Here is a 16654-nt window from a genome sequence, read left to right as displayed (position 1 = left end):
GATGTGTGATTATGAAGAGATTTATGACTACTGTAAATTTCAAATTTGATTATGTTATAGGTAAGGGAGAGAGATGATAGTGCTTATGATGGAGCGTATGTTTCTTGAATGGCAAATGGAACATAACAATACCTACTCACACTTCTGAGAATTAAATTATGTTACTATATATAAAAGCTCTTCGAAAATTGCAGTGCATTATGCAGATTTTCATTTTATGCAAAAAGTGGTTATATGGAAGAGTTTGCTGCCAAATTAAGTTCTTATCCTGTCTAAATCCATTATATGTATATAAAGTAGTTTGATTCATAAGTAGCTCTGAATTTTCTAATAAAAATAGAAATGACTTGAATATTTGAAATCTGTATATATGATCCAAATCTTTTTAAAGTTTTTTTTTGGGAACATCTTTTCTTTTGTGATATGTACCTCATCACCTATTTATCGGTAGAAGTGCTAATACATAAATGGCAATAAAAAGCAACTAGACAGCAAGCATATTATTAAAATTTTATAAACACTTGAATAATTTGACTTCTCAGATTTTTTAAGTAACTACAAATATTATGACTTCATATCTTTAATTATTTAGTACCAACAAAAGCAAAATCAGGATGTTAAGCAAGTTGAACACAAACCATCACAAAGTTACCTACGTGTTACAAATAAATCTGATATTGCACCATCACAGCAACAAGGTAAGACTTGTTTTTATGTAGTAATATAATAGTTTGATACTTGTCTGGATATTGAACAAATATGTGAATTCTTTACTTTTGTATACATCCCACTGCTCTCTAGGTTTTTGTTTTCTTTTGTTTTATTTAGTCCATTTAGATGAAGAATCGATATTGTATTTCACTATAAATTAGTTTGTTCTTTTTACCAGTAAACAGTATTTCTAGTGGATTTTTAAAACTCTTAGCTGGTGTCTTTCCTTTACCCTTACCTTTTAGTTCTTGTTCAATTGAATACCAAGGTCTTTTTATCTGTACATAGGTCTGTTTGAAATTATAATATGTTAAAGACAGGAATTATGGCTGTGAATATGCTTTGTAAAGTACATTATTTAGTGCCTGGTGTTGTTGACCAAGTATAACTTAAAAACAATTGCCTCTCATGTTACATACTATTGATATGGATGACCTTAACTGTAGTTTATCAAACTTGTGTGGTTATCTTTCATTCCAGCATGCAAGCATTTTGATATTGTCTCTATGTTTCTGCAAGGCTGTTGGCCTCGTGCTTTGTTTGCCATCTTGCTTCTTAGTTATTTACATTTTATATAACCTAAAATCTGAAATTTTACAGTAGAAATTAAGATATCTTCTGTTTAAAAACTTTCTGCCACAATCCTGGAAGAAGTATTAGGAATATTTTGAGAAGTGGAATTTTTCTTTTTTGCTTTTATAACTGTGATTTTTATTTAATTTTCAAATAATACTTAATTGAGCAAATACATATCATTGAATGCCAGTATAATTACAAATGTAACTATGCATTTGTTGTTTTGGGAAGGACCTAAATGAGGATGTGCTCAAGATAGTAAGATTATGCCAGTTAAGGTTTGGGTTTTCACTCTTCCATTTGTTGTCTATTCCCCTCTTGCTCCAAGTTTTCAGAATTTTGTCCTCCTGACCCTTTTTTTTTTTTTAACCTCATCATAGTAGGTTAATGTTAATGTATTGTGGAAAATTGCCTATAAAACTCTTCTTATGGTGATTTAAAAATTAATCATGATAGTATATCAATATGGGCAGATACATGTTTCTCAGGTAATGTGAGAATTTACTTCTTGTTCTTCTACTGAGTCTTCATTTATGAACTATCCTTCACAGTCAACGATAGTTTCTTTAATGTTTTTAAAAATCAATCATTTTTGACATAAATGAATTTCATTTTCTTGGGGATATTGTATGTAATGAAATAATTATTTTTCTCAGCTGATAGGAAAATATCTCTGGTAAAATGTTAGCTGGTGGAAGGACGTTTTATGTGGAAAGGGTTTACAACAGTTGGATTTAACACATTTGAAATGTTTTGCGTTGAATTTTACATCTAATACAAAAGTTGGGAGAGCAGACCTCTACCAGCCTTGACTAAGACAAATAAATAGCAGTGGGCTATAAAGAGAGCATTTTAAATACAGGCCAAGTCTTTCACTCTATAATGATACATATCTTTATACTGAAAATTTCTTGAATGAATATGATTGCCTTGGCAAATATAGTCAGTAATGACTTTTTTCCCCATAGATTTTGTGGGTTTTATTTTTTTTTTTCTCTGATGAAACTCTGAGACATTGCCAGATGTTCCAGAAAATAGAAGTCAGAGTGCCAGAATAATTCTCTGGAGCTCTCAGGACTTTGGGTGACCTTGAAGGAATTCAATCCTCTCATACATAGAAACCTTGAAGATAATGAAGGAAATTCACCTTATCACAAGGGAATTAAAACCACATCTTTTCTAGCAGATAAATGCTTCCAAGAATACTAGAACCCCAAATTTTGGCTATTTTGGGGGAAGTATCATGTATTTCACTTGAAATGTGTAGTAGTTTATTATATATCTACAAAGAAAGAAGCACTAGCAGCTGTTTTAATGATCATCCATTAAAAATTAACTGAAGAATGGTAGGACATAGATTCCAGCACCGTATTGCTAGGAACTTAGTAAAGTACTTAGTTTTTTTCTCCCTTGATTATTACTTTCAGATTTTAATATAAAAGAGAGGAATTCATTGTTCTGACAAATGATATCTTTGAAGCCTTTAAGAGTAAAACATTTTTATTTGGTATTGAATTTATTGGTTCTATCTTTGACCACATAATACCACTTATCTGATTCTATGTACTGATTAATGTATCTAACAGTTTTACAATGAAAGTGCTTTTTTAAAAAAGTATTTGAATAGTCATTTCTATTTTTCCCCCTTTCCTGTGCAAGTTAATTTCTACTCATCTTTTGCTATACAAGTTAACTTTCATCAGTACAAATGAGAGGCTAGTTAAAAGTCAATTTATTTGTGATGAGCCCAGGAATAATTAAATTCTATAAAGTAATGTATTAAAATAGTATACTTTAAAAATTATTTTCCTTCTTTTTTTCTCTTTAAATTTTAAGACCATCATAATAAATTATCATTACAAAGTCAGACATACTATATACTACTATCAGTCAGTGGGGAAAAATTAAGTCATATGTTTTATGGTAAAATGCTGTGGTAGATTGGATTGTCAAATTTGCTTGAAAAAAATCACAGCACTTTTCAGTTTTTCTTATTTGTAGATTACACATGTTACTCAGAAAATAAGTATCAAAGTGCTAAAAGTAATAGGCGTAATTGCTGTTATTTGTCAAAATCAGTTTACATTTTTGTGGGAAACACAAAATCACAAATGTTTCTTTCTGGCAATATGTCCTGAGTTAAATTCCAGCCAATTTAGTACCTTTTATACTCATATAACTGTGATGATGACTTTAAATGTGTAAGTAGTAGAAAATTCAAACTTATATGTTCTTAGAAGCTATTTTTGACCACATGTGCAAATCATTTTTCTTTTTTAAGTGCATTTTTTGCCTTTGTATTTGAAATTTAGCTAAATTACAATAGCAATCAGAACTACAGTTGACCTTAGTAATTTCAAAACCATAGTTAAAAGGGTTTTAAGTTGATTTTTAAAAATCTTAAGATATGATAGGGATTTCAAAACTATTTGTGTAGATCTCTGATAGGGAGGGATTGGGGCACAGACTAATAAGTGTGCCAAAAATATGTGAATCCAAATGTGTAACAAGCATTATCTGAATAAATGTGTTTTCCACAAATGCACGCTATTATTGATTAATAAAAAATAAATTCACTTTGAAATGTTGCTGAATTTGGGAGTTTTGTTTCCACCTAGGATGAGGAAATTGGAAAGAGTGTCACTTTTACCCTAACTATAATAAAATGTCAGATAAACTTCAAAATCATTAACATTTCTTGAACCTACCAGAGAGCTTCTGATGCAGAGCAACTAAGTAGCCTAAAGTCGAAGGAAAGACAGATCCTCCAAAAAGAGATGAGACACAAGCACTGTCTCACTTGTGACAGAGTACAGTCACAGAAAGAGACACCAGGCACCAATCAAGCAGATAAGAAGTATTTGGTTAAACTTTTTAGTGGGTTGCTAAAGGCCAAGTATAGAACCATTGGTAGTCACAGATACAAGTGGAGTTCACACCCACTTGTAGGCATCTTCTACACAGACCTCTAGAGAAAGATTGTGGGGAAAGGCAGAGAGTCTCCCTCACTGGTGCAGGCCTGAATGAAGGGAGTGACTGTCACTGCCAGAAAGGCAGGATGCCCACTTTGACCCTTCTCCTTTAAGAACAAAAGCCTTAAGCCACTGAGGAAGGGCCAACACATCTGTTATTTCTAGGGTATAGGTGAAAACCTATTGTGGCTGGGGGAAGGGTACAGGAAGAAAAGAATCCACTCGTGGCGGAGAAGAAGGAAATAGTCTTGTCCCACAATCTTTTATCAGCACTATTAGAAGTTTCTTATTGTTGGGAGAGTGGTTGGAAACTGTCCTGCACAAAATTTGCCAAAGGGACAAGGCAGAATTTAAAATGTCATTTCCCTCCAAATTGATGTATAGATTCAGTGCAATCTCAAAAACATTCCCGCAGGGATTTTTGGGTAGAAGTTGACAAGCTAAATCTAAAGCTCATAAGAAAATGCCGAGGACCTAGAATAGCCAAAATAACTTTTAAAAAGAGAAATAAAGTTGGAAGATTATACTATATAACTCTAAGACTTATTATAAAGCTACAGTAATCAAGACAGTGGGGTACTGGCATAAACATCAGTGGGATAGAATAGAGAATTCAAAAAAAGTCCACACATTTATGATCAGTTGATCAATTGATTTTTATAAATGGGAAAGACAATTCAATGGGGAAAGGATAATCTTTTCAACAAATGGTGTTTGGACAGAGCTCATCTATATACAAAAGAATGAACCTCAATCTGCATTTCACAAACATACAAAAATGAGCTAAAAAATGGATCATGGATCTAAATGTAAAGCCTAAAACTACAAAACTTCTAGAAGAAAATATAGGAGAAAATTTTTCTTTGTGACCTTTGGTTGGGCAGAGATTTCTAAGATATTGCAGAAACTGTTGATAACTGGACTTAATCAAAATAAAAATTTCTGTTCTTCAAAAGACAGTGTTAAGAGAATGAAAAAGGACAAATCACAGACTGGAAGAAAATATTTGCAAATTTGCTTTCTGATGAAGTAGTTATGTCCAGAATATATTTTTAAACCTTACAAAACTCAAAACTAGGAAAACAAACAACCCAATTTTTAAAATGAATAAAAGATTTGAACAGATACTTCACCAAAAAAGATATTTGTATGGCAAATAAGCACACAGAAAATTGTTCAATATCGTTAGTAATTGGGAAGATGCAAATTAAAAATTAAATACTGCTAAATACCCATTAGGTTGACTAAAAGCAAAGAAACTGATACTACCACGTGTTGGTGAGGATATAAATCAATTCTAATTCTGATACATTGCTGGTGGGAATGAAGAATGCAACATGCACCTTGGAAAACTGTTTGACAGTTTCTTATAAAATTAAACATAAATTTACCATATGACTCAGCAGTCCATTGCCTATGTATTCACTCAAGAGCAGTGAAAACTTATTTTCACACAAAACCTGTATTCAAAATTTTTTAGCAGTTTCCTTTATAATTACCCCAAACTGGAATCAACCAAAATATCCTTCAATACGTAAATGGATAAACAATCTGTGAGATACATTCATACAATGGAATAGTACTCAGCAATGAAAAGACATGAAATGCTGATACACACACAACAGCACAGATGAATCTCAATTGCATTAAATGTAGTGAAAGAAGTTAAAAGGCTACATACTGTATGATTCCATTTATATGGAAAAGGCAAAATTTGTTGGAAAAGGCAAAACTATAGATATGGAGAACAGGTCAGTGGTTGCCTCGAAGAAGAGTTTGACAACAAATGGCAGGAGGGAACTTTTTTCCATTGTGATGGAAATATTATGTATCTTGATTGGGGTAGTGTCTATATAACTATGAATTTTTCAATGGTTAGTCTTACTGGTTATAAATTATACTTCAATAAAATGATGTACATATTACCGAGTTTATGACACTTCCTTTGCTTATTATGAATTTTCTTAATTAGCTTGTACTAAAAGCTTATCACTTGGGAAGGTATAAAAGGTTTTGTTGTTAAAAGGTGTGTAAATGTGACACTGTATTACATTTATTTACTCTTACATCTTTTTCTTATGTTAACACTTTAGGAGGAGATAGTTTGACATATTTTATAATACATTATACCTTCAATACAATGTAAATTGGATTTTTAGGTGTTTATTTAAAAATACATTCCATTTAGACTAGAAGTCTGAAACATTTATGTTTTAGAATTAATAGTTACTAACTAGAAACAAAGAAAAATTGTATGTGCTAATAAATCTACAGTGGAAATACTCTTGTTTAAAATTTTCTTATTTAGATTTCAGAAAGGGAAGAACTGTCAGCTCAAAAACTTGTGTTTTTCACTGGCACATCCAATATAATGTGTAATCAACCCAGTTTAACTCAGTAAATATTAATTGAGGGCCCTCCACACTCTATGCTTCTAAGCTTCAATGCCTGTCTGCAATATCTTCTTTCCACCCAGAGTTTCCTTCTCTCCCCACTTTTATATGCCTACAAATTACTTATTCTTCAACATTCAGCTCCATCTTTGAGTCCTTACTGAACCTCCAATTGAAAATGTCTTATTGATTTTAACCCACTCTCTTTCCCTAGCTCTTTTCTGCCTTGAACATAATCAAATCTTTAACAATAGTTTTTGGCTGGGCACAGTGGCTCACACCTATAATCTCAACACTTTGAGAGACTGAGGCGGGTGGATCACTTGAGGTCAGGAGTTCGAGACTAGCTTGGCCAACATGGCGAAACCCCATCTCTACTAAAAATACAAAAATTAGCAGGACGTGGTAGCACATGCCTGTGGTCCCAGCTACTTGGGAAGCTGAGACATAAGAACTGCTTAAGCCTAGGAGACGGAAGTTGCAGTGAGCTGAGATCACACCACTACACTCCAGCTTAGATGACAGAGTGAGACACTGTCTCAAAACCAAACCAAAACGAAAAACGGGAATACATTTACCAGAGATTTGCTAGGTGCGTTCTATGTCATTATTTCATTTATTCATCACAATACCATGCCATGCAGGTAGTTTTGTTTGTTTGTTTTATAGAGACAGAGTCTCACTGTCACCCAGGCTGGAGTACAGGGGTATGATCGTAGTTCATTTCATCCTCAACCTCCTGGGCTCAGGCAGTCTTCCTGCCTCAACTTCCAAGTTGCTAGGACTACAGGTGTGTGCCATCATGCCTGGCTCAGGTAGTTTTATTCCTGTTTTACAAGAGAGAATGATAAGATTCATGAAGGTTAACTAATTTTCCCAAAGCACACAGTATAGAAAATGAAGATCTAGAATTCCAGCCCAGATCAACTCAATTGCAAAGCTGATGCTCCTTTCCTTGTGTAATACTATTTATTGAATATGCATTTAGCAAATATTTATCGTGTGACTTAACAGCTTGTTGACAAGAGCTGCTTTTACCATCTCTGTATTCCCCAGACTGATTATTTAATATTCCAAAGAAAGTGATATATGGGATAGTTTTGTGATTTGTTTTTAAGATATGTTATCTGTTTCTTATTTAAGAGAGCTTGTTTCCCAGTGTAGCACTGTGGTGATCAGTAAATGCTCATGGAATTGAATTTGATGATTACATCATTTGGTATTAACCCCAAACAACATTTAATTCTGTTATTTAGTAATAAGACGGAAGAAGGAAGGGAAGAGAAAAATGAGAATATTTCATTACAATAATTTTTCCATTACTGTCTCTTTTTAATGTAGACAGTCGTGCAAACAGCCACAGTGGACTAATCTAAAGTGATTTTTATTTGCTTTTCCAAAAGATTGATTTCTTTTATAGTATTAACATAAATTTTTATTGTTTGAGGACATAATAGTTGAATAGAGGGTAGGGGCAGCCAAGAATATGCCCAAGGGTGGGGAAAATTAAATCAGCTTAGATATTAGTTCATGGGCAATCTTTTTGAACTTTAGATGAGAGAGAAAAATAGTGTGGACATTCATTCACTCTTTCTTTTTAAATTGAGATATAATTCACATACTGTAAAATTCTCCCTTTTAAATTCTCAGTGGTTTTTAGTATATTCAAAAAGTTGCTGAATTATCATCACTTTCTAATTCCAGAACATTTTCTTCACCCTAAAAAGAAACTCCGTATCTATTAGTAATTATTTTCCATTCTGCCCTCCCCAACCCTATCACTGTCAACCACTAATCTACCTTCTGTCTCTATGGATTTCCCTATGCTGGACATTTCATATAAGTGGAATCATACACAAGATGTGGTTTTTCTTTTTGGCTTCTTTCACTTAACATAATGTTTTCTTTTAGGTTTTTGGGTTTTTTGTTGTTGTTGTTGTTGAGACAGAATTTTGTTCTGTTTCCCAGGCTGGGGTGCAGTGGTGTGATCATGGCCCACTGCAGCCTGTGACCTCCCGGGCACAAGCAATTTTCCCACTTCAGCCTCCTGAGTAGCTGGGATGGCAGGTGTGTGCCACCATGCCCAGCTAATTTTGTTTTCATTTTTTGTAGAGACAAGGTCTCACTCTGTTGTCCAGGCTGGTCTTGAACTCCTGAGTTCAAGCGGTCTGCCCACCTCAGCCTCCCAAAGTGCAGGGATTACAAGTGTGAGCCACCACACCTAGCAACATAATGTTTTCAAGGTCCATTCATGTTGTAGCAGATATCATTACTTTATTCCTTTTTATAGCTGAATAATATTCCATTGTGCATTCATTCTTAGGTTAATCTTTTTTAGCATCCTTTTACATAAAGTACCATAGAAAGTGCTGCGGCCCTAGAGAGATGGATAAAACAAAGCATCTGCTCTCCAGGGATAAAAGGAAGAAAGACCATTTTGTGAAGAGATGAAGACTGAGCAGTTGTGGCCGCCTGCCAACTTCGAGCAGCAGTCAGCTTCTCCACATGGAACCCGGGAGTAGGAGTCTCAGAATCGAATCTCTTCTGCCTCCCCACTTCTGTGAGATTTTTTTGATCTTCAGCTACATTTTTGGCTTTGTGAGAAGCCTCATCATCCAACACAGTGGCCAGCAACATTACCGACAAGACAGAACCTCACTCCATGAACTCCCGTGTGTTCATTGGGAATCTCAACACTCTTGTGCTCAAGAAATCTGCTGTGGAGGCAATCTTTTTGAAGTATGGCAAAATTGTGGGCTGCTCTGTTCATAAGGACTTTGCCTTCGTTCAATGTGTTAATGAGAGAAATGCCAAGGCTGCTGTAGGCAGAGATGTACAGCTCCTCTTTTGACTTGGACCATGACTTTCAGTGGGATTATGATGATAGGGTGTACAATTACCCAGCCCGTGTTCCTCCTCCTCCTATTGCTCGGACTGTAGTGCCCTCGAAATGTCAGCGTGTATCAGGAAACACCTCATGAAGGGGAAAAGTGGCTGCAATTTTAAGAGAGGACAGCGAGGATCTTCCAAGTCTGGAAAGTTGAAAGGAGATGACCTTCAGGCCATTAAGAAGGAATTGACCCAGATAAAACAAAAAGTGAATTCTCTCTTAGAAAACTTGGAAAAAAATTGAAAAGGAACAGAGGAAACAAGCAGTAGAGATAAAGAATGATAAGTCAGAAGGGGAGCACAGCAGCAGTTCCATGAAGAACGATGAGACTAATGTGAAGATGGAGTCTGAGGTGGGTGCAGATGACTTTGCTGAGGAGGGGGTCCTGCTGGATGATGATGACAATGAAGATTGGGAGATGACCAACTGGAGTTGACCAGGGATGATGAAAAAGAGGCTGAAGAAGGAGAGGATGACAGAGACAGTGCCAGTGGTGAAGATGACCAAGCACATAGTGGGGTTTAGAAATCTTACCCCATTATTTCTTTACGTGGGTGCTTGTCTAAAATCAAATTTTTCACCAGATCCTCTCCCGTAGTATCTTCAGCACATGCTCACTGTTCTCCCAATCCTTGTCCTTCCCATGTTCATTAATTCATATTGCCCTGCGCCTAGTTCCATTTTCACCTCATTTGATCCTCCTCATAGTTTTGTTAAGTCTTACCCTGTAAATTTTGCTTTTAATTTTGATACTTCTTTATGACTTAACAATAAAAAGGATATATAGTTTTTATCAACTGTCTCCAAAATAGTCTCTTGTTATGCAGGGAGTACAGTTCTTTTCATTCACACATAAGTTCAGTAATTGCTTCCCTAACTGCAAAGGCAATCTCCTTTAGTTGAGTAGCTCCTGAAAGCAGCTTTGAGTTAGAAGTATGTATATTACACCCCCACATTAGTGTGCTGTGTGAGGCAGTTCAACACAAATGCAACAACGTATTTTTGTGAATGAGAGCTGGCATGTCAAATGCATCCTCTAGAAAAATAATTCGTGTTATAGTCTTAAGATTTGTTTCTGGAGTTGATACTGTGGGTTATTTTTGTGAACACCCTGATGTTTGGGACCTTTTTTTCTCAAAATAAACAAGTCCAAATTAAACCAGGAAAAAAAAAAAAAGAAGAAGAAGAAAGGGGTAGTTGAGAAGGATAATTTCTTTAAAACACTGCATCTCAGAAATAATTTGTTAGAATACTATTAAATATGAAAAGACAAACATCTTTCTATAATTATACTGTCAACTTGTCACCTTTTTCTTATGGTGCTGAAAAATAAACGTGGCAACGAGTGTGTTAGGTCAACTTGCAGATTGTTTTTATGTATATATATTTCTTACATTTTGTGTGAGGATGTTTGGATGAGAGAGGCATAATCCATATGAGAAAAAATATTTCCCTGGTGTAATAATGGATTTTTAAGCATAGGTGATTATTTTAACTGTTCCAGGGTGAAAGGATTTATACTTTTGATTTAAGAGATAGAATATATATATGCATCTCTCTCTATATATAATGTCTATATCTATGTCATATATATATATATATAAATCAAACAGACAAATGTGTGTAACTGAGGATGATCCCTCACAATGAGCAAAATGCATAAAGGATTGACATGGAAAATCTGTTAAATAAGACATTGAATATCATGCAAGGATTTCTATAACATTTTTACTTGTTGGTACTAAAAGTAATTTCCTTTTCAATATAGAAGTATTTTAATTGTGGAAATTATTTAATTTCCTTTTTGTGGAATCAGTTATACACCGTATATGGAGAGCTTGGGTTTTTCTCGTCTTTTTGACATTAAACACATCTCACCAAAACCATAAACGAGGATTGTTTTGAAGACTTGCCAGCATTCCAAAAACCTCTTCAACCCTTTAATTGTTCTTAACCAGATTTCCTGAAACTTGACTTTAAAGTTTTTATTATGATTTTTAAAATAGAAATCAAATTGATATAAAATATAATTTAAACTATTAGATCAATCAGTAGCCTTTTTATTTAACAGCTATTACAAATAATTTAACCTTATAATCACAGAGGTAAATATAGAGTTGATAAAAATCTTTACCTTTTGATATTAATGAGGTAAATACTTAAGACTTGGGAGCAGAGGAACCATCTCCAGTTCAACAGAGCCAAAGGTTGCGATCACAATTAGCAGTAGCATCTGATCTTACTTCTAGTTGAACATTATTATTGTTATTATTACTATTATTATTATTATTATTGAGATGGGTCTTGCTATATTGCCTAGACTGGTCTTGAGCTCTTGGGCTCAAGTGATCCTCTCACCTTGGCTTCCCAAAGTGCTGGGATTACAGGCATGAGCCACCACTCTTGACCTCAGTATTATTTTTATTATACCACAGTGCCCTCCAAATTAACTGCAAGTTACAAATGCTGTCCTTCTGATCAACCTAGTAATCATTTACTAAAAATTTTTTAGTGATTTTAATTTTATAGAAATTAGGCAGACTATTTCAATCATATAACAATGAATTATTCCACTAAACCAGTTCTACCATTTTTGTTCATATAATGAAAATAAAAAGAGAAGCTTGATTATTTTCAGTTCAGAATACATTACCCTCAAATAAATTCAGGCCAGAGATGCAGCTACGTAGCCGTCTAGTGTCATAAAAAAGCAATTCACCATTGAGTGATCTCTCCATTCAGAAGTGTGCAGTCTTAATGTATGGCTGTGAGAAACTGTTATTTTATGATCTTTTTATTAAAAGCTTGACTGAAAACTAAAATAAATTAATAAACTAGAACAGGGAAGTGATATAGTCTTATCATACATGTAGGATGAACCACTACTAGACTGTTAGTCTCTAATACTGTATTCCTCAAACTTTAACAGACATAGAATTTTCTGGTAGTATTTATTTATTAATAAAATGCAGATCCTAAACTGATTGTTTGCCTGTAGTGGGGCCTGGGAATGTAAACATTAAACTAGTACCCCTGGTTATTCAGATGCAGAAGTGGGAGGACCACCCTTTGAGAAACACTGATTAAGGACTCCAGTTGTTTTTGATGATTCTGTTCTATTTAGAATTAGAGGCACTTTGGAGACAAATTGCATGAGCTCAAATCCTAGCTCATTTGTTTACTAGCTGGTGACCCTGGGCAAAATACTTACCCTCTCTGTGCTTTTCATGTCTGTAATATAGTATAGATATTTCATGGTAATTAAAGACATAAAATACACTTATACTAGCACCTGACATATATTAAGAGCTATTAAAGTGTTAGCTTTGCTCATTGCAACCTCTGCCTCCCGGGTTCAAGTGATTCTACTGCCTCAGCCTCCCAAGTAGGTGGGACTGCAGGCTCATTCCACCACACCCAGCTAATTTTTGTATTTTTAGTAAAGACGGGGTTTCACCATGTTGGCCAGGATGGTCTTGATCTCTTGACCTGTGATCTGCCTACCTCAGCCTCCCAAAGTGCTAGGATTACAGGTGTGAGCCACCATGCCCGGCCCTGAAAGTGTTAGCTTTTATTAGCATGACTGTTTCTAGGAAATCTCTCCTTTTTGAATACTCATGTTATAATCAACTCTCTTTTAACAGATAGGAAATGAACCTATATTTGTCCTAAGCTTTAAAGGATGCTGGTGAGGAAATGCTAAAGATGGCACACGTTCAATGTAGTGTTAGGGAGATAAATTAACTTTCAACGAAATTGTTTCTTTTCAGTGAATATATTTAAGATTATATGTATAAGATATATCTTAGGGACCTGGGCAAGATGGCTGAATAGGAACAACTACAGTGTGCAGCTCCCAGCGAGATCAATGCAGAAGGTGGGTGATATCCGCATTTCCAACTGAAGTACCCAGCTTATCTCATTGGGACTGGTTAGACAGTGGGTACAACCCACAGAGGGTAAGCAGAAGCAGGGTGAGGCGCTGCCTAACCCATGAAGCACAAAGGGTCAGGGAACTCCCTTCCCTAGCTAAGGGAAGCCCTGAGGGACTGTGCTGTGAGAAACGGTGCATTCTGGCCCAGATACTATGCTTTTCCCATGGTCTTCGCAACCTGCAGACCAGGAGATTCCCTCAGGTGCCTACACCACAAGGACCCTGGGTTTCAAGCACAAAACTGAGTGGCCATTTGGGCAGACACCGAGCTAGCTGCAGGAGTTTTTTTCATACTTCATTGGTGCCTGGAACACCAGCAAGACAGAACCATTCACTCCCCTGGAAACGGGGCTGAAGCCAGGGAGCCAAGGGGTCTACCTCAGTGGATTCCACCCATATGGAACCCAGCAAGGTAAGATCCACTGGCTTCAAATTCTCGCTGCCAGCACAGCAGTCTGAAGTCGACCTGGGACACTCAAGCTTGGTGCGGGGAGGGGCATCACCATTACTGAGGCTTGAGTAGGCAGTTTTCCCCTCAGTGTAAACAAAGCCACCAGGAAGTTGGAACTGGGTGGAACCCACCATATCAAAGCCACTGTAGCCAGACTGCCTCTCTAGATTCCTCTTCTCTGGGCAGGGCATCTCTGAAAGAAAGGCAGCAGCACATCTGGTGGGTGCCCCTCTGGAACAATCTTTGCTGTTTGGCAGACTCTGCTGGTGATAGCCAAGCTAACAGGGTGTGGAGTGAACCTCCAGCAAACTCCAGCAGACCTGCAGCAGAGGGGCCTGACTAGTAGAAGGAAAACTAACAGAAAAGAATAGCATCAACATCAACATAAAAGGACATCCACGCAGAAACCCCTTATGAAGGTCACCAACATCAAATACCAAAGGTAGATAAATCCACGAAGATGAGGAAAAAACAGCGCAAAAAGGCTGAAAATTCCAAAAACCAGAATGCTGCTTCTTCAGAGGATCACAACTCCTCACCAGCAAGGGAACAAAACTGGACAGATGAATTTGATGAATTGACAGAAGTAGGCTTCAGAAGGTAGGTAATAACAAACTCCTCCGAGCTAAAGGAGCATGTTCTAACCCAATGCAAGGAAGCTAAGAACCTTGAAAAAAGGTTAGATGAATTGCTAACTAGAATCACCAGTTTAGAGAAGAACATAAATGACCTGATGGAGCTGAAAAACACAGCTCAAGAACTTTGTGAAGCATACACAAGTATCAATAGCCAAATTGATCAAGCTGAAGAAAGGAAATCAGAGATTGAAGATCAACTTAATGAAATAAAGCGTGAAGACAAGAATAGAGAATAAAGAATGAAAAGGAATGAACAGTGCCTCCAAAAAATATGGGACTATGTGAAAAGACCAAACCTAAATTTGATTGGTGTACCTGAAAGTGATGAGGAGAATGGAACCAAGTTGGAAAACACTCTTCAGGATATTATCCAGGAGAACTTCCCCAACCTAGCAAGACACGCCAAAATTCAAATTCAGGAAATATAGAGAACACCACAAAGGTATTCCTCAAGAAGAGCAACCTCAAGGAACGTAGTCATCAGATTCACCAAGGTTGAAATGAAGGAAAAAATGTTAAGGGCAGCCAGAGAAAAAGGTTGGGTTACCCACAAAAGGAATTCCATAAGACTAACAGCTGCTCTCTCTGCAGAAACCCTACAAGCCAGAAGAGAATGGGGGGCCAATATTCAGCATTCTTAAAGAAAATAATTTTCAACCCAGAATTTTATATACAGCCAAACTAAGCTTCGTAAGTGAAGGAGAAATAAAATTCTTTAGGGACAAGCCAATGCTGAAAGATTTTGTCACCACCAGGCCTGCCTTACAAGAACTCCTGAAGGAAGCACTAAACATGGAAAGGAAAAACTGGTACCAGCCACTGCAAAAACATACCAAATTGTAAAGACCATTGGCACTATGAAGAAACTGCATCAACTAATGGGCAGAATAACCAGCTAGCATCCTGATGACAGGATCAAATTCACGTATAACAATAGTAACCTTAAATGTACATGGGCTAAATGCCCCAATTAAAAGACACAGACTGGCAAATAGGATAATGAGTCAAGACCCATCAGTGTGCTGTATTCAGGAGACCCATCTCACAAGCAAAGACACACATAGGTTCAAAATAAAGGGATGGAGGAATATTTACCATGCAAAGGGAAAGCAAAAAAAGCAGGGGATGCAATCCTAGTCTCTGATAAAACAGACTTTAAACCAACAAAGATAAAAAAAAGACAAAGAAGGGCATTACGTAATGGTAAAGGGATCAATGCAACAAGAAGAGCTAACTATCCTAAATGTATATGCACCCAATACAGGAGCACCCAGATTCATAAAGCAAGTTCTTAGAGACCTACAAAGGGACTTAGACTCCCACACAATAATAGTGGGAGAGTTTAACTCCCTGCTGTCAATATTAGACAGAACAACGAGACAGAAAAGTAACAAGGATAATCAGGACTTGAACTCAGCTCTGTACCAAGCAGGCCTAATAGACATCTACAAAAGTCTCCACCGCAAATTAACAGAATATACATTCTTTTAGCACCACATCACACTTATTCTAAAATTGACCACATAATTGGAAGTAAAACACTCCTCAGCAAATGCAAAAGAACAGAAATAGCAAACAGTCTCTCAGACCACAGTGCAATCAAACTAGAACTCAGGATTAACAAACTCATGCAAAACTGCACAACTACACGGAAACTGAACAACCTGCTCCTGAATGACTACTGGGTAAATAATGAAATTAAGGCAGAAATAAATAAGTGCTTTGAAACCAATGAGAACAAAGACACAACCTACCGGAATCTCTGGGACACAGCTAAAGCAGTATGTAGAGGGAAATTTATAGCACTAAATGCCCACAGGAGAAAGCGCAAAAGATCTAAAATCGACACCCTAACATCTCAATTAAAAGAACTAGAGAAGCAAGAGCAAACAAATTCAAAAGCTAGCAGAAGACAAGAAATAACTAAGATCAGAGCAGAACTGAAGCAGATAGAGACACACAAAACCCTTCAAAAAATCAATGAATGCAGGAGCTGGTTTTTCAAAAAGATCAACAAAATGGATAGACCACTAGTTAGACTAATAAAGAAGAAAAGAGAGAAGAATAAATAGACATAATAAAAAATGAT

General features: G+C 36.2%; 1 protein-coding gene and 1 pseudogene across 1 annotated transcript in view; both read left to right on the top strand.

Annotated features, from left to right (window-relative positions):
* Positions 1-16654, top strand: part of KIAA0586 (KIAA0586 ortholog) — a 125973-nt gene that overhangs the window by 89877 nt on the left and 19442 nt on the right. Inside the window, exon 30 of the mRNA XM_023231469.1 lies at positions 593-698. Coding sequence (XP_023087237.1) covers positions 593-698 — 106 coding nt within the window. The remainder of the gene's footprint in view (positions 1-592; positions 699-16654) is intronic.
* On the top strand, positions 9261-10801 carry LOC111555425 (annotated as a pseudogene).

This window comes from Piliocolobus tephrosceles, chromosome 6 (assembly GCF_002776525.5).
Source record: "Piliocolobus tephrosceles isolate RC106 chromosome 6, ASM277652v3, whole genome shotgun sequence".
NCBI classification, from domain to species: domain Eukaryota; kingdom Metazoa; phylum Chordata; class Mammalia; order Primates; family Cercopithecidae; genus Piliocolobus; species Piliocolobus tephrosceles.
The sequence above is the reverse complement of the archived record's forward strand: the minus strand, read 5'-3'. Positions and strand labels throughout refer to the sequence as shown.